At 42.0% G+C, this 26,574-nt stretch overlaps 1 protein-coding gene across 1 annotated transcript in view; it reads right to left on the bottom strand.

Moving 5' to 3' along the window:
* Positions 1–9,106: 9,106 nt before the first annotated feature.
* Positions 9,107–26,574, bottom strand: part of LOC103081108 (cytochrome P450 3A29-like) — a 41,985-nt gene continuing 24,517 nt past the window's right edge. The window contains exons 9-13 of the mRNA XM_007468879.1: positions 25,754–25,820; positions 22,748–22,908; positions 20,077–20,303; positions 12,525–12,687; positions 9,107–9,646 (exon numbers count right to left, since the gene is read on the bottom strand). Coding sequence (XP_007468941.1) covers positions 9,551–9,646; positions 12,525–12,687; positions 20,077–20,303; positions 22,748–22,908; positions 25,754–25,820 — 714 coding nt within the window. The 3' untranslated portion in view covers positions 9,107–9,550. The remainder of the gene's footprint in view (positions 9,647–12,524; positions 12,688–20,076; positions 20,304–22,747; positions 22,909–25,753; positions 25,821–26,574) is intronic.

A 26,574-nucleotide genomic window follows, 5' to 3' on the forward strand; every position in this document is an offset into this window, starting at 1 on the left:
TGTGAGAAGACAACCAACCATTTAGGTCTTGAGCTCTAAATTCTAGAGTGGTTTCTCAACTGGGGCTGCAGAGAGGGGCATACACCACACACACACCCCACACTCACGCACAGAGCAAGACCTAACCTCAGGCAAGGAAAGCTAACAATTCTTTTTTTTTTAAATTTTTATTTTTTTACATCTTTATTGGAGTATAATTGCTTTACAATGGTGTGTTAGTCTCTGCTTTATAACAAAGTGAATCAGTTATACATATACATATGTTCCCATATCTCTTCCCTCTTGCGTGTTGTTAAGTACTCAGCCTTCATTAAGTGATTCAATTCCCCCGCTCAGAGTATAATTCTTTACAATGGTGTGTTAGTCTCTGCTTTATAACAAAGTGAATCAGTTATAAATATACATATGTTCCCATATCTCTTCCCTCTTGCGTGTTGTTAAGTACTCAGCCTTCATTAAGTGATTCAATTCCCCCGCTCACAAGCCTGAGGTAGGTGTTGTTATGATCTCTCTTTTACAAATGAGCAAGCTGGGACACAGAAGGGTGACGTGACCACTCAAGGATGCATCACTAATTACTCACAGAGTTGGGATTCAAATTTAGATTATCTAGTTTTAGAGCCCAAGGTCTTAAATTAAACCAGGCTCAGCCCTGCCCAAGAATTTAATGGGAGCCTATCACTAAAACCTGGATCTTCCAAGAAGGTGGTGACCAGTGCTCTGCCCCAAACCAGAGACAAGGTGACGTCCCCTTGCAAGCCCATCGATGAGAGCTGGGGTGAGGTAGGAGAATATTTTTTCAGACCCACACACACTGCACCATAGAGAAAGCCCCTCCCCCATGCCCCGAAGCAGAAGCACTTCCATAGACTTCACAGCAAAGGGAAGAGGAGGACATCCTCAGGGCTGCTCACTTTCTACTCCATCCTGGAGGGTCTCTTTCCTGATAAACTAGCCACTAACATCTCTACCACCCTGTACACCGTATAAAGTTCTTTCATGTCTCTCTTAATTGATCATCGTGAAAACTCTGTGAGATGAGCAGTATTGGGATTATTTAATTCCCCCTTGACAGATGTGGAAATAGAAGCTCAGGGTGGAGAAAAGTCCTGCCCAAGCAATTAAACCATGAATCCAGATCACAGAGCCAGATCTTGCGATTCTAAATTGTGCCTATAGCTTGTTTGCTTAGATTCAAGGGGCCTGCTGAAGTAACTCTGCAGGTTATGTCATCTTCCCATGGGATAAATATTTCCTTCCACACATCCCATCATGCTTCCACTCTTGTTCCAAATGCTGCACAGCTGGTTGTGACTACAAAAACGATATGCACATCCTTCTACCCGCTACTAAGTTGGGTATTCACTGCACTTTTGGTGTAGCAAATGGTTCAGACATGTCACAATCAGAATCATTTGGGTTTTCCAGGAGAGCAGAAAGTAAAAAGTGATGAAAAGGAGTATAACAGGAATCAGAGAATAGAGGCAAATATCGGACAACCATATGGAAAGGAATGAATGAAACAGGAAGTGTAAGATGAAGGAAAAAAACGAGGGTCTTGGGGCATGTTGGAAAAGAAAGGAAAAGCATTGGTCTCTCCTCATTGCTGCAGTAACTTCCTAACGAGTTTTGCTTGACTCTGTGCTGGCCTCATCCAGGGAATTCCCTTCTTAAGCCACCTGACAGAGCCTGGTAAAACACAGATCTTGTAACATTCCTCTGTGGTTCAGATCCCTACAAACTCTCCCATCATCCCCAGGATAAAATCTAAGTGCCTCAGGGTAGTATCTGAAGACTCTTCCTCATCTGGCCAAGAGTGGCTTCTTCACCTGTCTTGATCCCATCTCCTCATGCATTTGGCCAGAAGGAGAGAAGGGGAGAGGGCATTTCAGGATGTGAGAGTGGTCCACCTTACCATCATTATCATTGTTGAGTATGCTTCTCATTTCTTGGTTGAAAAAGACAGGGTCTAAATCAAGCCAACTTTCTTACTGCTAATAAAGGAGTGATCAGATCCCAGGCCAAGATAGGGATCCTCTGCTTCTAGGGTTAATGTCTCACCCTGGTCTGGTCAACAGGGGGCTGGAGAGCGTGCAAGGCCTCTGGAAAGAGCTATTGGGCTTTGCAGGCACCAGAGTGACCTGTCTTGTACTTGTTAGGGTACATTCCTGGGATTTGAAATTTTTAACTGAGGTAAAACTCATATGACACAAAATTAACCATTTTAAAGTGAACAATTTAGTGTCATTTAGCACACGCACAATGTTGTGCTACCGACACCGCTATCTAGTTCCAAAATATTTCCATTACACCAAAATAAAATGTGTGCCCATTAAGCACATACTCTCCACTATCCTCTTCCCAGGCCCTGATAACCACCAATGTACATTCTCTCTTTATGGATTTGATAATTCTAGATGTTTCACGTAAATGGATTCATGTAATATGTGGCCTTTCGTGTCTGGATTCTTTCATTCACGTTTTCAAGGTTCATCCCTCTTGCACCATGCATCACTACTTCACTCCTTTGATGGCTGAATATTATTCTATTTGTTTATGAAAAAATTAATTAACAGTCAACCTAGGGCTTCCCTGGTGGCGCAGTGGTTAAGAATCCACCTGCCAATGCAGGGGACATGGGTTCGAGCCCTGGTCTGGAAGATCCCACATGCCACAGAGCAACTCAGCCCGTGCGCCACAACTACTGAGCCTGCGCTCTAGAGCCCGTGCTCCACAACAAGAGAAGCCACCGCAATGAGAAGGCTGAACACTGCAAGGAAGAGTAGCCCCCGCTCACTGCAACTAAAGAACTAAAAAAAAAGGGTTATACATCAAATGACATACTGACCGTTTACACAAGCCAGATCTGCACATTGCAACCCCTTACAAGACTCAAAGGATTGTTATCTCTAAGGAGTTATCTTGCTGGCACCAGAGAAAATTGCTCTTGATGCTGAAGCAGGCATTCCGGAGTCTTCTAAGGAGGTCTGGTTAATGCACATGCACAATGCACTCTAAAGGGGGAGCGTGGCCCAAATGGCAGAGAGGAATTTTTTTTTTTTAAGATTTTTTTTTCTTTTGATGTGGACCGTTTTTAAAGTCTTTATTGAATTTGTTACAATATTGCTTCTGTTTTCTGTTTTGTTTTTTTAGCCGCGAGGCATGTGGGGATCTTAGCTCCCCAGCAGGGATCCAACCCACACCCCCTACATTGGAAGGCAAAGTCTTAACCACTGGACCACCAGGGAAGTCCCAGCAGGAGGGAATTTTTTTTTTTTTTTGCGGTATGCGGGCCTCTCACTGCTGTGGCCTCTCCCGTTGCGGAGCACAGGCTCCGGAGGCGCAGGCTCAGCGGCCATGGCTCACGGGCACAGTCGCTCCGCGGCATGTGGGATCTTCCCGGACCGGGGCACGAACCCGTGTCCCCTGCATCGGCAGGGGGACTCTCAACCACTGCGCCACCAGGGAAGCCCCCAGGGAGGGAATTTAATGTATGAAAAATTTTTTTCTTGTCTTGCCTTAAAAATAAGTTTGTTTCATCATATTTTATACAACATATACAACCATTTGTTTATCCATTCATCCGTGGATTTCCCTTGTTTCCAACCTTTTGCTTTTGTGGATAGTGCGGCAACAAACATGAAGGTACGTGTACTGGTTTTGAGAAACTGTTTCCAATTCTGTCATCTCCCCAGGAGCGTAGCTGCTGGGTCATATGGTAACTCTATGCTTTCCTTGCTGAGGAGTGGCCAAACATTTTCCATGATTGTTGCACCACTTTACAACCCCACCAGCAATGAATGAGCCGTCCAATTTCTACACATTCTCACCAACACTTGCTTTTTACCTTATTTTTTACAGCCATCCTAGTGGCTGTGATGCAGTAACATTTCTGAAATTTTGACTTTTTGTAACCACAAAATCAAAACGTCCAAATGGTTAAGAATCTGTACGAATTTGCCAGGGATAGAGGGGGAAAGCGGGGAGGAAAGGGTATGGATGGGAACCTGCCCCAGGAGGTCCCTTAGCTTTCTATGGACCCCCAGGGACATCTATGCTCCTGTTGTGTAGACAGCTGGCTAGTAGGGATCCACAAAATGTGGCTGATATGCAGGCGCTGGGTGAGTTATTTAAACCCTCTCAACCTCAGTTGCCTAATCTATAAAATGAGCATTCATAATTATGTCTTTCCCTCCTAAAGGAGCCCAGATCAGACCAGACCCTGGTCCGTGACCTGAACGTTTTGGGGCCTGATCTGCAAGTCAGCGTCCTGGTGGCTTTGAGTGAAGAGAACATGTGACCTTGTCCATCAGATACCTGACCCTCAGCAGACCCTCTAGAAAGGTTCACTCTTACGCGCTCATAAACTGTTCAACTAGTGCTAAAAAGGACAAGAATTATAGCGTAATCACAAATTACGGAATGTATCTTCTGTCAGCAAGAGGAGACATGAGCTCAAGCTGTAGTGAAAAATCATTAGAATGGTGGGAGTTTGCTGAACGTGAACTCTTCATTCCTTTCCTCCTTATTGTGTTTAAACGGCTCTTTTTACCACCTGCGGTGTGTGGAGCCACTGAGTCCTAAATGTTCAGGACATTATTTCCTGGATTCTAAGTGGGGCTGGAGGTGCCGGTCCGGCTGTGTGAGCTCAGGGCCCTGAGCAGGCCCCCGGCCCCACTGCGCCCCACCTCTGTGGGGCCCCCAAGCCCCCTGCGGTGATGCCCCTCCCGCTCTCCCCCTCCTACCCTGGGGCAGAGATTGTTTCTGAAAAGTTTCCCAACGGGAGTCCATTGCTGGCCGAGAAAAGACAGGTCCCAAGGGGAAAAAAAACAAACAAACAAGAAGAATCAGGAGAGTTCATTCCCTCCTTACACACACGGTGTATTCATGAAATTCAGCCAGGACTTCCGGGCAGTTACCAGATCCCTCACCCTGAGCTGCACGTTCCTCCCCCAGTTACTGGGAGTATCGGCTGCTGCTGATTAAAGGCTGCCCTGCTCTCTAGAGAATCTCCCGGGGCCAAATTGAAGCCACTTCACCTGGGAGCCTGTGCCTCCTGGGGGGTAAGAAGACCAGTCTGTGATGGGGTACAAAAGGCTGGCCTGTGCCTCCAAGTGGGACCTACTCTGTATTACGAATGTCTTTCAGGCTTCCTGTGGAATCAATCTCCACAGAGAGCACATCTTCACCCAGCTTTTCCCCTTGCCCACCCAGCTCCCCTCATTCCCTTCCCCTGAGATCACTCTCTCAGTAAACTATTTGTGCCAGAGCCCTCAGGCCCTGCTTTTACAGAACCAGACCTAAGACAGTGGCTGAGCTTGAGCTAACGTGTGCACAGTGGCATTCAGCTGAGGGGCACAGAAGCACTGAAATTCAGCCCAAACCCTGTGGGCCAAGCAATGCAAGGAATGGAGGGGCTTGTCTGATTTGCCCAAAGCCACTGATTAGTCTAGACTCAGTCCTGTACGGACGGTCCTGGGATTTTAAACTCAGGGGCTCCAGCTTCAGAGCCACTCCTCGGTCACGGTCACGGTCACCGTCACGGTGTAGTGCTACCTCAGAAAAAAACAAGACAAAGAAAACTAAGGTGAGCGAGGGGGAGAGCTGTATAAGCCAAAAGGTACCCTTGTGACCACCACCCTAAACAAACAAACTTACCGAAGTGTCTGTTGAAAGAACCATTTTCCTGACCCATCTCAGAGTAAGTTGCCAACCTCATATTTCACACCCCCCTGAGCCTCACACAGACGACGACATCTCTACATGACCACAATATGACCTCCAAGTCAGGAAGTTAACGCTGACACATTACTGCCGTCTAACCTCAGAGCCCCCAGTTCCCCACCTGTTCCAACAATGTCCTTGGAGCCGAAGGATCCAGCCCTCGAGGTGTGTCTAGATGTCACCCCTCCGTAGTCTCCTCCTGGAACATTTTCAGTCTATCTTTGGTTTTCATGACATTGACTCTTGCGAAGATTCCAAACCAGTTACAGACGAGGAGGAGAATGTTCCTCTGTTTGGATTTGCCTGACTTTTTTCAGGATTTCCTTCAGATTTGCCTCCTCGGCAGGAATATCACACAGGTGAGATGAGCTGTTCTCACTGAGTCCCATCGGGTGAAGCACGATCAAGTCATCCCATCCCTGCTGCTGCTCTCTGACGAGGAAAGGGCTGTCTGCCAGGTTCCTCCACTCTGAAGTTACCCCTTCTGCTCTATAATTAATGGGTATTCTGAGCAGCACTCCTTTGAAGCTATGTAAGTCTCCCTGTCAAACTGCAACTTATCCATTAATTTATTTACATATATCTGTATGTACTCGTGTTTTCCTATTTTCTTGAATGGCTTAACAGCTCTTACTATCCTTATTTATTATGATGCTCAAATGGTCTCTGATTTGGGCAGTGGAAGCCCCTAAGGCTGGCTTCTGGGTCCTTTGGACACATCCCGCTCAATGTTTACAGTTCCTTGCTTTCTAGCCCAAGACGGTCCATCGTCGTCATGGACTTTCCCAGCCCTGGAATCAGCCATTTCTCTAAGGAGCCCAATTCCTTTCAGTGGAAAATGATATTTATAATCCAAGATCTGGGCACAAGGTATGCTTATTGCTATTAGGGTGTTACTGTTTCTACACTATATCAGTGGAAAGCAGTAGGTGTTATGTGTTTTTGTAGCTACACAAACACACACACATACCTATCTATCTATATCTGTAACTCTCTCTCTGTCATCTATCTATCATCTATCTATCCATCTGTCTGTCTATATCATCCAGCCTGCTATCATCTACCTACATAGAAAAGCATGGATTTAATATGACCCTGCAATCCCACTTCTAGGCATATATCTGGAGAAGAACATGGCCCAAAAGGATACATACACCCCAGTGCTCATTGCAGCACTATTTACAATAGCCAGGACACGGAAGCAACCTATTTCCATCGACAGAGGAATGGATAAAAAAGACGTGGTACATATATACAACGGAATATTACTCAGTCATTAAAAAGAATGAAATAATGCCATTTGCGGCAACATGGATGGACCTAGAGATTGTCATACTGAGTGAAGTAAGTCAGACAGAGAAAGAGAAATATTGTATGATAACCCTTATACGCCGACTCTAAAAAGAAATGATACAGATGAACCTATTTACAAAACAGAAACAGACTCACAGACTTAGAGAACAAGCTTATCATTACAGGGCAGGGGGATAGTCAGGGAGTTTGGGATTGACATGTACACACTGCTATGTTTAAAATGGATAACAGAAAAGGACCTACTGTATAGCACAGGGAACTCTGCTCAATGTTATATGGCAGCCTGCATGGGAGGGGAGTTTGGGGGAGAATAGGTACATTATATATATGGCTGAGTCCCTTCACTGTGCACCTGAAACTATCACAACATTGTTTTGTTTTGCTTTGTTTTTATAAATTTATTTACTTAATTATTATTTATTTTTTTATTTTTGGCTGCGTTGGGTCTTCGTTGCTGTGTGGGCTTTCTCTAGTTGCGGCGAGCGGGGGCTACTCTTTGTTGCCGTGTGTGGGCTTCTCATTGTGGTGGCTTCTCTTGTTGCAGAGCACGGGGTCTAGGTGCGCGGGCTTCAGTAGTTGTGGCTTGCGGGCTCTAGAGCACAGGCTCAGTAGTTGTGGTGCACAGGCTTAGTTGCCCCGCGGCATGTGGGATCTTCCCGGACCAGGGCTCGAACCCACGTACCCTGCATTGGCAGACGGATTCTTAACCACTGCGTCACCAGGGAAGCCCTCACAACATTGTTGATCAGCTATACTCCAATATAAAATAAAAAGTTAAAAAAGAAAAGCATGGATTTACACTGATACATTCAGTTTCAATCGCTGACTCCACGGGCTTTATTCTGGTTTTCTCCCTCTCTGAATCAGTGACTTCTCCAGCAGTGAGAATTCTGCCTTCCACCATCCTTTATATATTTACTTACTTGATCACCCCTCCTTTATGTACCCAAATCCATGATCCATCCCTTTCCACTCATGATGCCCCCTCCCCTTACCCTACTTGGGTTCTCCACACCCTATTTAGGCTCTGGCTGCTGTTACAGGCCACCCCTATGAGTGGGTATTTTGGGTTCCCAAACCTATGCAGGGCTGCCATCCCTGTGGACACCCTCTATTCCCTACTTTGTCTCTGACCTAGAGTCACTGCGCCCCCTTCTCTGCTCCTGCCCTGCAGTGTGAGGCTGCCCACATTCTGTGTCCCACTTACTGGTTTAGGGCTGGATTATCCAGGAGGGCAAGGCAGGGGAAGGAAAAGGGAGGGAAGGGGCAGAAAAGGGAAAGGAAGAGCCCCGTGCCCTTCTGACACCAAATGAAACTGACCAGTGCTTGTAGCCTTTCTGCCCAATCAACTGACCAATCAGCCACCTTTATTCCATGTTCATTGCACTAAGACAGCTGGGAGTCGAGGATGGAATACAAAGAGGTATGAAAACATACGTGCTCTGGGACTTCCCTCGTGGCGCAGTGGTTAAGAACCCGCCTGCCAATGCAGGGGACACGGGTTTGAGCCCTCAGTCCAGGAAGATCCCACATGACAGGGAGCAACTAAATCCGTGCGCCACAACTACTGAGCCTGCACTCTAGAGCCCACGAGACACAACTACTGAGCCTGCATTCTGCAACTACTGAGCCCGCGTTCTGCAACTACTGAAGCCCATTCACCTAAAGCCCGTGCTCTGCAACAAGAGAAGCCAACGCATTGAGAAGCCTCTGCACTGCAGTGAAGAGTAGCCCCCGCTCGCCGCTACTAGAGAAAGCCCGCGCGCAGCAAAGAAGATCAAACGCAACCAAAATAAATAATTAATTAATTAATTAATTTTTAAAAAGAAACAAAACATATGTGCTCCAAAAAAGGTAGATTTAAACTATAAAGGTAGATTTAAAAGGCAGATTTCTAAGCACTGGGAAAAGTCACAGTCAATGAACTCTTACCTATTTAATATGTCAACTTGGAGTTTTTAAAAGGCCCCACCCACCAGGGATTGTGATGGTCAAAAGCATTTAGTCCCTGAGTCTCTCTGATTCTGCTGTATACATTCCCCCTAATGTGCACAAAGGCATCAGATTATACTTTTGTAAAGAGATATTTATTGACTTGCTCAATGTAATATTTAATTTAGAATATTCAAAATAAAATCTGTGACATAAATGTCACTACTTCAGTCACCACAATCATTCTTATTTTCATTAGAGTTTGTTGAGACATTTTCATTCTGATCAGTGCTCAGAAGGAGTAGATGGTACTAACTGGAGGTGGATGGAGATGGTCCTAGGAGAACCCATGAAGTTGAGTATCCGGCACTTACTTGTCACCTCCTTTATATGACACAATATATAACACTCCACATAGACAATGAGAAAGCTAAATGATTGGGCAGAATACCTAGTCATCCATCAAGGGCAGTAGGTGAAGCCTATTTTCATTTAATGGTTTTATCACAAAGTAAGTAAAGTCTCAGGTGTTCCCGGATACAGCTTCCTTGAAGATCAAAGCCCATGTCCTTCGAGAAAGTCAGGCTCCACTTATGGTCGCATCTCTTGACACAACCTTTAGAACAACAGGTTTTTCCGTCTGCGTAAGTCCTTGAGTGAGCAATTTCAGGGGGTTCTGCAACATTTAAACAAATACATGAGAACCGATTAATGGAGCCCCATCAATAAAAAAAAAGCAAAGTAGACGAGATACATTATGGACAATAATGCTTTACAAACATGTAAAAGCCTCTTTTAGCATCATGTATATTTGATTTTTTTAAACTACCGATTCAGTATGTTTGATAGATAGAGGGACAGATATAGGGACAGCCAGGATGTCTATATTTTCTTGACTGAATGTTAATAGTTTGTGTCTTTCAGAGAACTGGTCTATTTAACGTATATTATAAAACATATGGGAATACAGTTGTTCACGGTATTCCCTTTTCATGTCCTATTAGAATTTAACTTCCATTTTTATTGCAATATAGTTGACTTACAGCAGTGCATAAATGTAAAGTGTACAGCATAATGATTTGACTTACATATATCATAAAATTATTACCGCAGTTTTGTTAACATCATCCCATACAGATAGGAAAGGAAAAGAGAAAGAAATAAATATTATTTTCCCTTTGCGAGAACTCTTAGGACCTACTCTCTTATACCATACAGAAATATTAAAAATAGCTGTCATGTTTTGCATTATAGCCCTAGTACTTATTTATAACTGGAAGTTTGTACCTTTTGCACACCTTCATTCAACTTTCCCTGCCTATCTTTGATTCTTTATATTTATTCTATAAGCTGTGTCAAGAGGGATGGTGAAAGAATTCATCCATCTTTCATTCAGCAAAATATCTACTGAGCACCTATTCTGTACCGGGCTTGGTACAAAATCAGGTTGGCGTGTGTTCTTTATTGATTTAAATTTTAAGCAAAAATACTGAGTTTTAAAAACATATCAGATTCTTAGGCATTATGGCAAAATTTCTCGGAAAAGCACATAGAGGTAATTTTGTGTATGCTGGAACTTACAAGGTAATCCTGAATAGGTATTACAGTTTTAATTGTAAGCACATTCCTCAACTTCTAAAGCGTCCAATCACCTCTCCCAGTAGAATCCACCCAGTTTCATGATGGGAAGAGGTGTTGTGAAGCGTTATGTCTGTTTCTTAACACCTCCTGGCTCCAAGTGTAGTGCAAATGGTGAACTTCTGATGACCTACAGTGTTTGTTCCAGTACTTTTAGCCCCTTTCTCACCTTTAGCCCCTTTCAGAGTTGGGGGAACCAACAGTGACCTTCTAATCTCAGTTGACTGAAGGGCAAGCAAATTGTCGTGGAGGGAGAAGACCCAGCCTGTGGATGCCTGGGTGGAGCTTCAGGGAGCATCTGCCCTTCCCAGGTGTGCCAGAGGCCCCCTTTCTCTCAGGGCTAAGTCCCCTGTCTGTACACACGTACAGGACGGCCACACAGATGCCCACAAGTAAAATGGAAACCGTCTCTATCCTCCACTTCCCTGAGAAAGCCTACTCAAGTGGGGCAGCTGCTTACTAAATGTGTGACTCCTAGAAATAAGCCTTATTACAGGGCCATGCTTGATATGAATGAGCAACGGCAACTGTTCTTTGTGCTCCTCAGAGGAGATTTTCCAGATCTTTCTATATATGTAACACCTTGTATTTTAAAATTTCATATGACATACATATATTTCCCCTGCAGACAAATAGACACACACACACTAAGCATGTACTTACATGTCATTTTTTTTATATTTTAAAAGTTCAAACTGAACATAATTTGTGTCCCAGAACTCTAAATCAACTGAAAGTCACTCTGCAAGCATTTACCAGATGACTGCAAGGCAGCATTGGGAGTTTATTTAAGGAATAAAATGAGGAGCTAGAGTTAAGGGTATTCTTAGGGGCAAAGAAAACATAAGAACCAAACTGGATGGTTCCATGGCAAAGTGTTAAGTTAGGTGGTAGGATCCATGATGCCAGCCTGTGGTGACTGATACAGAGCAGAGGGGAGAGTGGGCTGTGGACTGGGTGGGGAAGGCTCCATGGAGGGGCTCGGGATTGAGCTAGAACTTGAAGGGGGAAGAATAGAATGGGAGCAGGGAAGAGCACACATAGAGTTATTATTAGAATGTAAAGGGAGCCCATCTTGATGGCAGCAGGACCCCTGGAAGGTGAGGGGGCTGTGGGAGTCCTTCACATCTGGCAGAAATGCTTTCAATCAGGGGTTCTCACTGTGGCTGCACAGGAGAATCCACGGGAGTGGTTTGATGCCACACTCTGGGTGAATTATTTTAGAAAGTCTGAGATGACTTAGGCATCAGGGCTTTTTTAAAGCTCCCCATCAATTTCATTATACAAGCAGGGGCTGAGAACCACTGCCAGGAGAGCTTCTGTAAGTTCTGCTGGAGAAGAGCATCACTGAAGAGCCATGACTGCTCTCATGACTGTGCACACACTTCCCTTCCTTCCTGTGGACTTGAAACCAAATTTAAGATGTTTCTGAAGTTCAATGCACTGTGTGTAATCATCTCATGCTAACTGCATTGACTCTAGATGACCTTTATAGTTGGGGTTTGTTTTTTTTTTGCGGTACGTGGGCCTCTCACTGTTGTGGCCTCTCCCGTTGCCGAGCAACAGGCTCCGGATGCGCAGACTCAGCGGCCATGGCTCACGGGCCCAGCAGCTCCGCGGCATGTGGGATCTTCCCGGACCGGGGCACGAACCCGTGTCCCCTGAATCGGCAGGCGGACTCTCAACCACTGCGCCACCAGGGAAACCCTATAGTTGGGGTTTTATAAAGCCACAGACTTAGCCCTCCATGGATGACTGACAATTAAAGATTTCAGATGGCTCCAAACAGATTCTCTGGCTAATAGAATAAATTATTCTTTGAATTGATAACATGCTTAGATATATAGAGACCCAACAGTTAAAAAAAAAAAAAACTCCCAATAAAATGTTATTCATGCAGAAAATTAACTACTGACCTGTGTTTCTTTACAAGGTTTGAAGGAGAAGTTCTGCAGGATTCTGACGAGAGCAAGTTTCATGTTCATGATAACAAATCTCATGCCAATGCAGTTTCGGGGTCCAATTCCAAAAGGCAGGTATGTATAAGGATTTATGCTCTCCTTGTTCTTCTTACTGAACCTGTAACCGTAAAAGTAGATGAAACAAGTTAATGAAACAGAAAAACCACAAGCGCTCCAGACCTGAGGTTTAAACTTAACTCTTGGACCAGTAGCATAAGAGATACATGTGTGGTCTAGTCATTGAATCCTGCTGTGGTTATTTTGTGTGACAATGGATCCTTCCCATTCCCCTGACCCTACAGGAGCTTTCATTCCTGTTGAGGAGGTGAGATAAATGCTGTTTAAAGAAAATTTATCTTTAAACACTAAAATTACATTCAGAGTGGTGAGATGTTCACACTCTGAATGGCAGTTAGGAAATGAGACTGGCTGAAGGAAACATGGGTTCCCATCTCCATGCACACTTATGTTGGTCACATGCTCATGGGGGAAGGAAACTGGAGAAATGTCTCTGAGTATTTAAATTGGTTTTTTTTTCAATTGTTTTCCTCTCCTTTCCCTTCCAATTCCCTTGTGTCATTCTCTGTCTGTCTCTCTGCCTTTCTCTCCCACACACAGGGGATGCTTAGGTCAGCCACTGCCACTGGGGGCAGACACCAAAAACAACGGGAACTACGAACCTGCAGCCTGCAAAAAGGAGACCCCAAACACAGTAAGTTAAGCAAAATGAGAAGACAGAGAAACACACAGTAGATGAAGGAGCAAGGTAAAAACCGACCAGACCAAACAAATGAAGAGGAAATAGGCAGTCTACCTGAAAAATAATTCGAGTAATGACAGTAAAGATGATACAAAATCTTGGAAATAGAATGGAGAAAATAAAAGAAATGTTTAACAAGGACCTAGAAGACCTAAAGAGCAAACAAACAATGATGAACAACACAATAAATGAAATTAAAAATTCTCTAGAAGGAATCAGTAGTAGAATAACTGAGGCAGAAGAATGGATAAGTGACCTGGAAGATAAAATAGTGGAAATAACTACTGCAGAGCATAATAAAGAAAAAAGAATGAAAAGAATTAAGGACAGTCTCAGAGACCTCTGGGACAATATTAAACACACCAACATTCGATTTATAGGGGTCACAGAAGAAGAAGAGAAAAATAAAGGGACTGAGAAAATATTTGAAGAGATTATAGTTGAACACTTCCCTAATATGGGAAAGGAAATACTTAATCAAGTCCAGGAAGCGCAGAGAGTCCCATATAGGATAAATCCAAGGAGAAACATGCCAAGACATATATTAATCAAACTATCAAATATTAAATACAAAGAAAAAATATTAAAAGCAGCAAGGGAAACACAACAAATAACATACAAGGGAATCCCCATAAGGTTAACAGCTGATCTTTCAGCAGAAATTCTACAAACCAGAAGGGAGTGACAGGACATATTTAAAGTGATGAAAGGGAAAAACCTACAACCAAGATTACTCTACCCAGCAAGGATCTCATTCAGATTTGATGGAGAAATTAAAAGCTTTACAGACAAGCAAAAGCTAAGAGAATTCAGCACCACAAAACCAGCTTTACAACAAATGCTAAAGGAACTTCTCCAGGCAGGAAACACAAGAGAAGGAAAAGACCTACAATAACAAACCCAAAACAATTAAGAAAATGGTAATAGGAACATACATATTGATAATTACCTTAAATGTAAATGGATTAAATGCTCCAACCAAAGGACATAGACTGGCTGAATGGATACAAAAACAAGAACCATATATATGCTGTCTACAAGGGACCCATTTCAGACCTAGGGACACATACAGACTGAAAGTGAGGGGATGGAAAAAGATATTCCATGGAAATGGAAACCAAAAGAAAGCTGGAGTAGCAATTCTCATATTAGACAAAATAGACGTTAAAATAAAGACTATAATAAGAGACAAAGAAGGACACTACATAATGATCAAGGGATCAATCCAAGAGGAAGATATAACAATTGTAAATATTTATGCACCCAACATAGGAGCACCTCAATACATAAGGCAAATGCTAACAGCCATAAAAGGGGAAATCGACAGTAACACAATCAGAGTAGGGGACTTTAACACCCACTTTCACCAATGGACAGATCATCCAAAATGAAAATAAATAAGGAAACACAAGTTTTAAATGATACATTAAACAAGATGGACTTAATTGATATTTATAGGACATTCCATCCAAAAACAACAGAATACACTTTCTTCTCAAGTGCTCATGGAACATTCTCCAGGATAGATCATATCTTGGGTCACAAATCAAGCCTTGGTAAATTTAAGAAAATTGAAATTGTATCAAGTATCTTTTCTGACCACAACACTATGAGACTAGATATCAATTACAGGAAAAAAATCTGTAAAAAGTTCAAACACATGGAGGCTAAACAATACACTACTTAATAACAAAGATATCACAGAAGATATCACAGAAGAAATCAAAGAGGAAATCAAAAAATACCTAGAGACAAATGACTACGAAAACACAACGATCCAAAACCTATGGGATGCAGCAAAAGCAGTTCTAAGAGGGAAGTTTATAGCTATACAAGCCTACCTCAAGAAACAAGAAACATCTCAAATAAACAACCTAACCTTACACCTAAAGCAATTAGAGAAAGAAGAACAAAAAAAACCCCAAAGTTAGCAGAAGGAAAGAAATCATAAAGATCAGATCAGAAATAAATGAAAAAGAGCTGAAGGAAACAATAGCAAATACCAATAAAACTAAAAGCTGGGGCTTCCCTGGTGGCACAGTGGTTGAGAATCTGCCTGCTAATGCAGGGGACATGGATTCAAGCCCTGGTCTGGGAGGATGCAATATGCCGTGGAGCAGCTAGGCCTGTGAGCCACAACTACTGAGCCTGCGTGTCTGGAGCCTGTGCTCCACGATAGTGAGAGGCCCATGCACTGCGATGAAGAGTGGCCCCCGCTTGCCACAACTAGAGAAAGCCCTCGCACAGAAACGAAGACCCAACACAGCAAAAATAAATAAATAAATAAATAAATAAACCCTCCTACCCCCAACATCTTCTTTAAAACAAAAAAAATATCAAAAACAAAAACTAAAAGCTGGTTCTTTGAGACGATAAACAAAATTGATAAACCATTAGCTAGACTCATCAAGAAAAAAAGGGAGAAGACTCAAATCAATAGAATTAGAAATGAAAAAGGAGAAGTAACAACTGACACTGCAGAAATACAAAGGATCATGAGAGATCACTACAAGCAACTCTATGCCAATAAAACGGACAACCTGGAAGAAATGGACAAATTCTTAGAAAAGCACAACTTTCCGAGACTGAACCAGGAAGAAATAGAAAATATAAACAGACCAATCACAAGCACTGAAATTGAGGCTGTGATTAAAAATCTTCCAACAAACAAAAGCCCAGGACCAGATGGCTTCACAGGCGAATTCTATCAAACATTTAGAGAAGAGCTAACACCTATTCTTCTCAAACTCTTCCAAAATATAGCAGAGGGAGGAACACTCCCAAACTCATTCTACGAGGCCACCATCACCTTGATACCAAAACCAGACAAGGATGTCACAAAGAAAGAAAACTACAGGCCAATATCACTGATGAACATAGATGCAAAAATCCTCAACAAAATACTAGCAAACAGAATCCAACAGCACATTAAAAGGATCATACACCATGATCAAGTGGGGTTTATTCCAGGAATGCAAGGATTCTTCAATATACGCAAATCTATCAATGTGATTAACCATATTAACAAATTGAAGGAGAAAAACCATATGATCATCTCAATAGATGCAGAGAAAGCTTTTGACAAAATTCAACACCCATTTATGATAAAAACCCTGCAGAAAGTAGGTGTAGAGGGAACTTTCCTCAATATAATAAAGGCCGTATATGACAAGCCCACAGCCAACATCATCCTCAATGGCGAAAAACTGAAAGCATTTCCACTAAGGTCAGGAACAAGACAAGGTTGCCCACTCTCACCACTCTTATTCAACATAGTTTTGGAAGTTTTAGCCACAGCAATCAGAGAAGAAAAAGAAATAAAAGGAGTCCAAATCGGAAAAGAAGAAGTAAAGCTGTCACTGTTTGCAGATGACATGATACTATACATAGACAATCCTAAAGACTTTATCAGAAAACTACTAGAGCCAATCAATGAATTTGGTAAAGTAGCAGGATACAAAATTAATGCACAGAAATCTCTTGCATTCCTATACACTAATGATGAAAAATCTGAAAGAGAAATTAAGGAAACACTCCCATTTATCATTGCAACAAAAAGAATAAAATACCTAGGAATAAACCTACCTAAGGAGGCAAAAGACCTGTATGCAGAAAACTATAAGACACTGATGAAAGAAATTAAAGATGATACAAACAGATGGAGAGGTATACCATATTCTTGGATGGGTAGAATCAACATTGTGAAAATGACTATACTACCCAAAGCAATCTACAGATTCAATGCAATCCCTATCAAACTACCAATGGCATTTTTCTCAGAGCTAGAACAAAAATTTTCACAATTTGTATGGAAATACAAAAGACCGCAAATAGCCAAAGCAATCTTGAGAAAGAAAAACAGAGCTGGAGGAATCAGGCTCCCTGACTTCAGACTATACTACAAAGCTACAGTAATCAAGGCAGTATGGCACTGGCACAAAAACAGAAATATAGATCAACGGAACAGGATAGAAAGCCCAGAGATAAACCCACGCACCTATGGTCAACTAATCTATGACAAAGGAGGCAAGGATATACAATGGAGAAAAGACAGCCTCTTCAATAAGTGGTGCTGGGAAAACTGGACAGCTACATGTAAAAGAATGAAATTAGAACACTTCCTAACACCATACACAAAAATAAACTCAAAATGGATTAAAGACCTAAATGTAAGGCCAGACACCATCAAACTCTTAGAGGAAAACATAGGCAGAACACTCTATGACATCAATCACAGCAAGATCCTTTTTGACCCACCTCCTAGAGAATTGGAAATAAAAACAAAAATAAACAAATGGGACCTAATGAAACTTAAAAGCTTTTGCACAGCAAAGGAAACCATAAACAAGATGAAAAGACAACCCTCATAATGGGAGAAAATATTTGCAAATGAAGCACCTGACAAAGGATTAATCTCCAAAATTTACAAGCAGCTCATGTAGCTCAATATCATAAAAACAAACAACCCAATCCAAAAATGTGGCAGAAGACCTAAATAGACATTTCTCCAAAGAAGATATACAGATTACCAACAAACACATGAAAGAATGCTCAACATGACTAATCATTAGAGAAATGCAAGTCAAAACTACAATGAGGTATCACCTCACACCAGTCAGAATGGCCATCATCAAAAAATCTAGAAACAATAAATGCTGGAGAGGGTGTGGAGAAAAGGGAACACTCTTGCACTGTTGGTGGGAATGTAAATTGATACAGCCACTCTGGAGGACAGTATGGAGGTTCCTTAAAAAACTACAAATAGAACTCCCATACGACCCAGCAATCCCATTACTGGGCATATACCCTGAGAAAACCATAATTCAAAAGGAGTCATGTACCACAATGTTCATTGCAGCTCTATTTACAATATCCAGGACATGGAAGCAACCTAAGCGTGCATCAATAGATGAATGGATAAAGAAGATGTGGCACATATATACAATGGAATACTACTCAGCCATAAAAAGAAACAACATTGAGTTATTTGTAGTGAGGTGGATGGACCTAGAGTCTGTCATACAGAGTGAAGTAAGTCAGAAAGAGAAAAACAAATACCGTGTGCTAACACATATATATGGAATCTAAAAAGAAAAAATGGTTATGAAGAACCTAGGGGCAGGACAGGAATAAAGACGGAGATGTAGAGAATGGACCTGAGGACATGGGGAGGGGGAAGGGTAAGCTGGGACAAAGTGAGAGAGTGGCATGGACTTATACACACTACCAAGTGTAAAATAAATAGCTAGTGGGAAGCAGCCGCATAGCACAGGGAGATCAGCTCGGTGCTTTGTGACCACCTAGAGGGGTGGGATAAGGGAGGATGGGAGGGAGATGCAAGAGGGAGGAGATATGGGGATATGTGTATACGTAGAGCTGATTCACTTTGTTATAAAACAGAAACTAACATACGATTGTAAAGCAATTATACTCCAATAAAGATGTTAAAAATTTTTTTAAATAAAGTATTTAATAGGCTTGTGCCTATAGAATATTCCTGTGTACGTGTCAAATCACACATACTTGTGAATATTTTTAAAATTCTCCATAATGGGCTTTTTCCCTAACCTTTGGATTTCTCACTGGCTGCCCCAGTCCCTGACCACAGGTGAGCGTTTATTCTCTGCCTGACGACTGAATGAATCAAAGGGAAGTACAGTGAGTGGTCTCTGGTTCCAGGTTCGTGAAGCTGCAGGACAGGGAGCTACTGAGCTTGGAGGAACTGCAGAGGTTCCCTGGCCCAGAAAACAGAGGACTTGGTCCACTCTGACTCTTCTGTCAATAAGTGCTATGTGTCACCATTGTGCTAGCACTCGGGACTCCATGGCAAACAAAACAGCTCTTGGCCATCAGGGAGCTGATAGGGTGTAATAAAGGTCTAGATCTCAGCTACTAGCCTAAAAAGTTCATTCCAAATTTTGCTTACCATACACTAAATGGGAGAGCATTAACTCTTTCCAGTGTCCAATCTGTACCCAAACCAGATCTTGGCTCTGAATTCCCAGAAGAGGATGCTCAAGACCCATCCAAGGAGGAAATCTCAGACATGTAGAGAACAGATGACTTCACTTTGGAAAGTCATCAAATACTGAGGTAGAAGGGACCTGACCCAGGTGTGCAGCCACAGACAGAACCAGGGCACCTGTGTTCACCTCCATCCTCAGTGAGGCTGCTTGAACCATCAGGGATGAGACCTCTAGGTCCCCAGCCTGTACTCTCACAATAATGCTAGAGGAAATGTAGCCAATGTTTAAAAATATGGAATGTGGGAACATGGGGTGAATTCAGAAAGCTAAGAGAGAACAGAGAGAAAGGCTTAAAGGAAATTAAAAAAAAGTGGTTAGGTAAATTATGGCATATGCATACAAACATATACACATAGAATGTTGTTTATACTTTACTGTTAAATAAAGAAGTTCAAAACCAAATAAAGCATAATACCATCCTGTTTTTAAAATCTATATATGCATAGAAAAATGTCCATAAGGACATATATGACATTATTAGTGAGGCCTATCTTAAGGTATTAGGAATGTAGACAGCTATAATTTTCTTTTTCTAGTCTATACTTTGTATAATTTTGACTCACATAATGAACACTCTTAAAGAGAAAAATCTTCCAACAATAAAAAGATATACAAATAAATTATTGCATGATCACCAACTTGTCAACTATAATAAGAGTTGTCAAAATATGCAAGCACCCAAAAGGATCAGGGTGGGTATCCTTTCCTCAGGGTCTTGTACCTTTCAGGACGGAACTCCTCAGGCTCTGGCCAGAGCTCTGGGTCATTATGAAGAACGAAGAGTGGCACCACCACTGTTGTCCCTTTGGGAATGAACACCCCATTGACTTCCACATCCTTCTTACAGACCCTCTCAAGTCTACCAGAAATTGGGAATATTCTGAGAGTTTCATTCAACACCATGTCAAGATACTCCATCTGTGCCAGACCTTCGTAGGTGGGAGGCGCCTGGGAAGAGAAACAGAGATTTTGATAAATTAAGATTTCAGATCAACTTTCAACTCCATCTGTGTAGTTCTATTGAAATGTTAGGAGTGCCGGGGAATAATTTAAATTGGTAGAGGACCTTAGCATTTATAGACAGTTTAATATCTATCATGTGCTTTGACCTGCTCAATGGCCCACAGAGGTGGGTAGAGTAGTTATGACTATGGGCAATGTTAGGACAATGCCCTAAACAGGGCCTGAAATCCCGCACGTTATCATCTAGTGAATTTTCTTTCTCATGAGAACAAATGTGACCGATAGACTATGACCCTTAATCTTAAGTGAAATAGGCCAAAGTCACTGTTTCCTTTTGAAAGTGAGGCCACACATCTGTACCAAGGAAAGAAATGTATAAAAGAGCAAATCCCCTGCTCAACATAAAGGTTTTTGGTTGAAAACTCCTGACTGCTAATTCTTTTCATTATACATATAAAGTTTGGAAGCACTATATTATATGAAAACTCTATAAATAATTTGGGGAGAAACGAGTTCCTTTCTAAACCAAATACAAAAACAAAGAGCAAGATTGGGTGCTACAAGGAACACAATTTCAGATCCAGGGAAAGTTACAAGAGGATGAGAACCCTACCCTCAGCCACAGCCTCTGCTGCTGGAACAGTCTCCTATTGTCCCTTCAGGGGTGACTGTAAGGTCTGAAAGTCTAAACAAGCCACTCCAGCCCCAGAGGCCAGCTCTCCTCACACCACAAAGAATTCCAATTTTGGCAGAGATCTGAGACCAGTGTGGGTGACACGTGGCTATCACGTGGGGTTATATTTAAGGGGCAACATTGTAGAGGGTAAGAGTTGGCTCAGGAGACAGACACCCTGGCACATAGGTTGGCGTTTTCACCACTAGGTACACGGCTAGTATGTGAAAGTATTTCATCTCTCTGTCGCTCAGGTTTCTGAAACGTTACATGGAGATAATTAGAGTTGACACTTCATAGGCTTGTGTGGCAGAGACACTCACTGCTCACCCAGTATCCATGTAGTCCCTGTATTTCCCAGCCCACTTGAAGTTACAGGAAACCAGCTTTGCCAATGGGCTGTGAACTGAGACGATTATGTCAGTTCGGGGACAAATCATTTGAAAAGCCAGTGAGCAACGCTCGAGTCCCTTATTCCCCAGACAGCAGGAAGTCCTCATGTTCCAGATAAGGCAGCTACAGGAAGGTGGAGCCTCTTAGCCTGTATCCCCAAGTAACGCTGTGGAGCAGAGCTGCCCGCTCTCATCCTCCACTAACAATCCATGTTGGTCGTGTAGATGTGGGTTAGAAGTAAACCTCTGCTCTGTAAAGCCACTGAGATTTGAGGGCTAACCTGTTACTGAGGCATAACCTAGCTTCTCCTGACTTATACAGAATTTTATGAAGATTAGATTCATTTATAACTAGAAAGTACTTAGATAGACATATATCGTAAGAAGCAAATGTTAGGCAATAGTGTTGTTGTTATAAGTATTATTACAAAAAGGGGAAAACACAATGCTTTAGCTAGCCTGTCTCTTAGTGACCTTTTCACCTCATTGCATCAAAAGAATCCCAATATGAGATTTACCAGAGAAGACAGATCATCTCTAACTTAGGTAGGCACTACAATCTATCCTTATCTTGTATTTGAAGGACTCAGGATTCTGAAAGGTGATAAAACTTGTCTAAAACCACAGCCAGGACTCAAACTCACGTCCTCTGTTTCCTACTTTAAGCCCTTTGTTGTTACAAGGCTCCTCCTAGTCTGCAGTGTTCCGAGGGCAGTAGACTGAATTAATGGTCCCAGTTCTCCAGCCCTCCCTGGGTCCATGCCCTTTGTCATCTAATCCAGTGATGCCTCCCATTCTGACTCAGGTTGGCCAGGTGACTCACTCTGAACCAGTGGAAAGCTGGCTAAGTGTGGTGCTTGCAGAAATTTGAAAGTCACCCACATGATTGGACTTCCTGCTCTTGCCATCTGCCATTGCCCTGAGAAGCAGACATGTGGAGTATGAGACACATGTGGAGCACGTGTGGAGCTGAGTCACCCCAACTGCATAGCCAAGGCCAGCCTACATCAGCCAACACCCAGAACCAAGGAAGTCCAGCCATATCAACAGATAACTAACTATGCAGACACTGGAGCAATAAATGCTTACTGTTAGATGCCACTGAGGTACTGTGATTTTTACATGGCATACTGTAATGTATGATATGCCAGTACCAGCATTTTTTCCACAGTACCTATATTCCTGTGTGTACCACACATAACCTATGTTTTCTCCTTTGTTTTGTATGCTTTAGATCCTTCCTAAATAGCACAGGTTAAAGATTTGAGGCTCATGCTTTTTGCAAATATATTCTAAGAAGTGATGAGGAGGCATTCTTGCTAAGGCTTCACCTTCCCCCTCTCTCTCCAGGTATCACCACTCACCTTATTGGGGAAAGTTGCATCAATCTCCTCCTGTAGCTTTTGCTGGACATCAGGGTGAGTGGCCAATTCATATATAATGAAGGAAAGAGAACTGCTCGTGGTCTCGTAGCCAGCAAAAATAAAGATAATACTTTGGGCTATGAGTTCTGTGTCAGACAGAACTAAAAGGAGAGGAGAGACATTTTAGATAAACCACATCAATATAAAACATCACAGTTTAGATGATGAGAAATCCAAATGAAACTGCCAAATCCCTAGCAGGAAAATGTAAAAGCAATTGAAAATTAAACTGGTAGTGCTTTGTGTTCTCGTGTCTTCCTTAAAGAGCCAGAAAAAAAGCAAGAATTGTCTGAATCCAGCTTTCCCCAGTGTCTATACTCTCCTCGGCCCCTGCTGCTGACTACACCACCTCCCTCATGGCACAGCTGGGTAATTTCAAGAGACAGCAATTTTGTCTAACTTACACAGCACTATTAGTATGCCCCTTGGAGAATCCTACAAGTGCTTTAGCTGTAATTAATATGGGGTAACATTCTCTTCCAGAATAATTTAAATTATTCTAGCTAAAGTAAAACTTGATTCTTTGGCAGGTTTTACAAGACTAAGGCTATATTATAGGGAAAATGAAGTTATCTTTTATCTAAACATGTTTGTGGGAACCTAAGAGAACAACATAAGGCTGTTTCTACTCAAAGTGCGTTGATGGACCTTAAGCATCACCAACATCTGGGAACTTATGAGAAATTCAGAGTCTTCAATCCTAAACTAGAACTACAGAATCAGAACTTTCATGTTATGTGATGATTTGTGAGCAAAACCTAGCCTGAGAAGCATGGATTATACATTTGACAGGCATCAGGCAATGGAAGACCTGGGGCATAAGTCTTCTCTGGGGGATCTCAGATATGTACAGAAACTACAGAGATTGACTAAAAGCTAAAAGAGCTGTGACTGACCCTAGTCTAATCAATGGCATTAAAGTAGCAGAAGGAAGAATGTGTCCCTAGAAGGGTATTAGCACGCAATGTAGAAAATAGGGTCCAGGGAGTGGAATTAGCAATGCCTATTCAATCATGGCCTGAATGTCATCTTCTCAGTACACGCCCCCTCTCTTTGCTCTCCTTTAGCCTCACTAAACAGCCCATGTAATTATAAATAGGTCTCTCTTTTTATTTTCTCCCAAGAGACCAAGCGTGATCAGGCTCTTATCTATTTGATGGGACTGACGTAGGACCTTTAGTTACTTAGAGCACTCAGATCAATGTGGTACCTGCCCCAACCAAGCAATTCACACACACACACACACACACACACACACACACACACACACATGCACACACACACACAATACAAAATGAGTGTGAAAAAGATCTACACATAGTTTTAGATATATTTATAGTGGTGTGCTGGCGTCAGCTTGTCCCTGCTCAAGAACAATTTTTTAAAATTCAAGAATTTTGTGAGATGGTTGTCAAACCATTCATAGCTTGAAATTAACCACATGGGAGTATTCATGTCATGGAATAAACTAAAGATCAGGGCCTTCTTGTTTGAAAGAGTAAAAGGCTGTTTATATCACTGGTTATGGGTGATACAGAAACCCTTATGTTCATCAGTCTTGTAGAAATATATTTGATGTTCTTAACTTTGTCCCCTGAGAGGATCTAGAAGCAAAGAAACCCTAGTAGCAATGAGCATTCCTAAGATCCCAGATTTCGATTTCTAAATACCATTTCTCACTAAAGGGAACCAGAGTTCCTTGGGAAAAGATGGCTGATTCCAGGGCTACTCAGGGGAAATAAAAGAGAAACCTGGACTGTCTTACATCAGAAAGTGAGGAAGTTCCCAAAAAATGATAGATTAAAGAATACTGGATACTCTGTGTGCTGTAATGGTGAATATAGCTCATTATACATTTCTCAAAAACCCATGGAATGTACAACACCAAGAATGAACCCTAAGGTCAACTATAGACATTGGGTGATAATAATGTATTAATGTACGTTCATTGATTGTAACAAGTGCACAACTCTGGTATCATCTTTTGATAGTGGGGAAGCTGTGTGTAGTTGGGGTAGGATGTATATACTGGAAATCTCTGTACTTTCCACTCAATTTCGCTGTGAACCTAGCTGCTCTAAAAAATAGTCCATTAAAAAAAAAAGATTTAAAAAGAAGAAAGAAGAAAAGAAAAGAGAATACAAGATCGCACTTGAAAAAGCTCCAGTGGACAAAACTGAAAGAACCTGAAAATCAAAATGAAGAATGATGTAAGAGAGTAACTTAGTTATACATGAGATCATGCTGATATAAATAAACAAATAAATGATTGGGGAAGAATGGAGAGCTCTCCCTACAAAAGAACATCAATTCATAAATACAGAAGAATGATGGAATTAGAAAGTCATCATACTGCAACCATCATAGTAACAATGGTTTCAGTCAAAAACCATCCATGGCTGGTAAAACTAGTGGGTGACAGTTTGAAAAGGAACACTGTATTTCCAGTCTCAAAGGTTTCTCCCACCAGCTGCTTGTTAATGACAAAGGAAAAAACTGAACTTTACAGTAGACTAAGCTAGTGAACACAACTTTAACCAAGTGTTCCAAGTTAAGGTCATCAACACTGGGGCAATGTTCCTCCTGATGGGATGAAGTCTTGATGCAAATTTCCAGGCAGGGGTTCTGACTCACTGGGTCCGGAGGATCCTGAGAATTGACATTGGAAATAAGCTCCCCAGAAGTTTGGCTGTAGGTGATCCACAGACCATGACTGACTGATGGGCATGACATCCTTGTTATACTTGCCCTTCAAGCTCTGAACAAAGTTGTGCCTGCATATACACCTATGAAGTATCTCTTGCTACTATTTCTATCTGACTATGTGTCTTCCTTCAACTTGGCAGAAATCCCCAGCTGCCTGGAAAACTTCCTGCACATTTTCAGAACCACCCCCTAGTTCTGTGCCCCACCGACAGTGGCCTCTCTGAAGCTCTCCTTGGTTACCTTTATGGGTGTCAATTTCTTTGGGATTCTGGGAGTTCATCATCAGCTGAAGAAAATCCACTCGATGCTGGAAACAGAAAGAGAAATGTCAATGGCAGAAAGTTACTTGTGAAGACAGAAATAAATCAGGAGTGCATATTTCACACCTCTTTCCTCAGAATATGGCCCCTTAAAGAGCAGAAGGCTGACAGTACCAAGTCCTCAGTGACCAAAAACATGCACCTACAAATCTTAGAGAACATGATGTTTCCCTGAGAGAAACACAGCCATCATGTCCAACTGCTTTTTGGTCCTCACTCTCTCTGATCTTTGGTTTCTCTGGCTTTTGAAACAGCTTCTTAACTAGAGAGTTATCTGCTCTCTCTCCTGTCATACCTGTTTGCTTAGGAAAAGATCCATGACATCAGTCCCTGTTTTCCCTCCAACTTTAATTCTTTTATTTATTTATACAGCAGTTCTTATTAGTTATCAGTTATCCATTTTATAGATATTAGTGTATATATGTCAATCCCAATCTCCCAATTCATCACACCACACCTGTGAAGCCATCTGGTCCTGGGCTTTTGTTTGTTGGAAGATTTTTAATCACAGTCTCAATTTCAGTGCTTGTGATTGGTCTGTTTGTATTTTCTATTTCTTCCTGGTTCAGTCTCGGAAAGTTGTGCTTTTCTAAGAATTTGTCCATTTCTTCCAGGTTGTCCATTTAATTGGCATAGAGTTGCTTGTAGTAATCTCTCATGATCCTTTGTATTTCTGCAGTGTCAGTTGTTACTTCTCTTTTTTCATTTCTGATTCTATTGATTTGAGTCTTCTCCCCTTTT

Source organism: Lipotes vexillifer, unplaced genomic scaffold (assembly GCF_000442215.2).
Source record: "Lipotes vexillifer unplaced genomic scaffold, Lipotes_vexillifer_v1.1 scaffold12, whole genome shotgun sequence".
In the NCBI taxonomy this organism is placed as follows: Eukaryota; Metazoa; Chordata; class Mammalia; order Artiodactyla; family Lipotidae; genus Lipotes; species Lipotes vexillifer.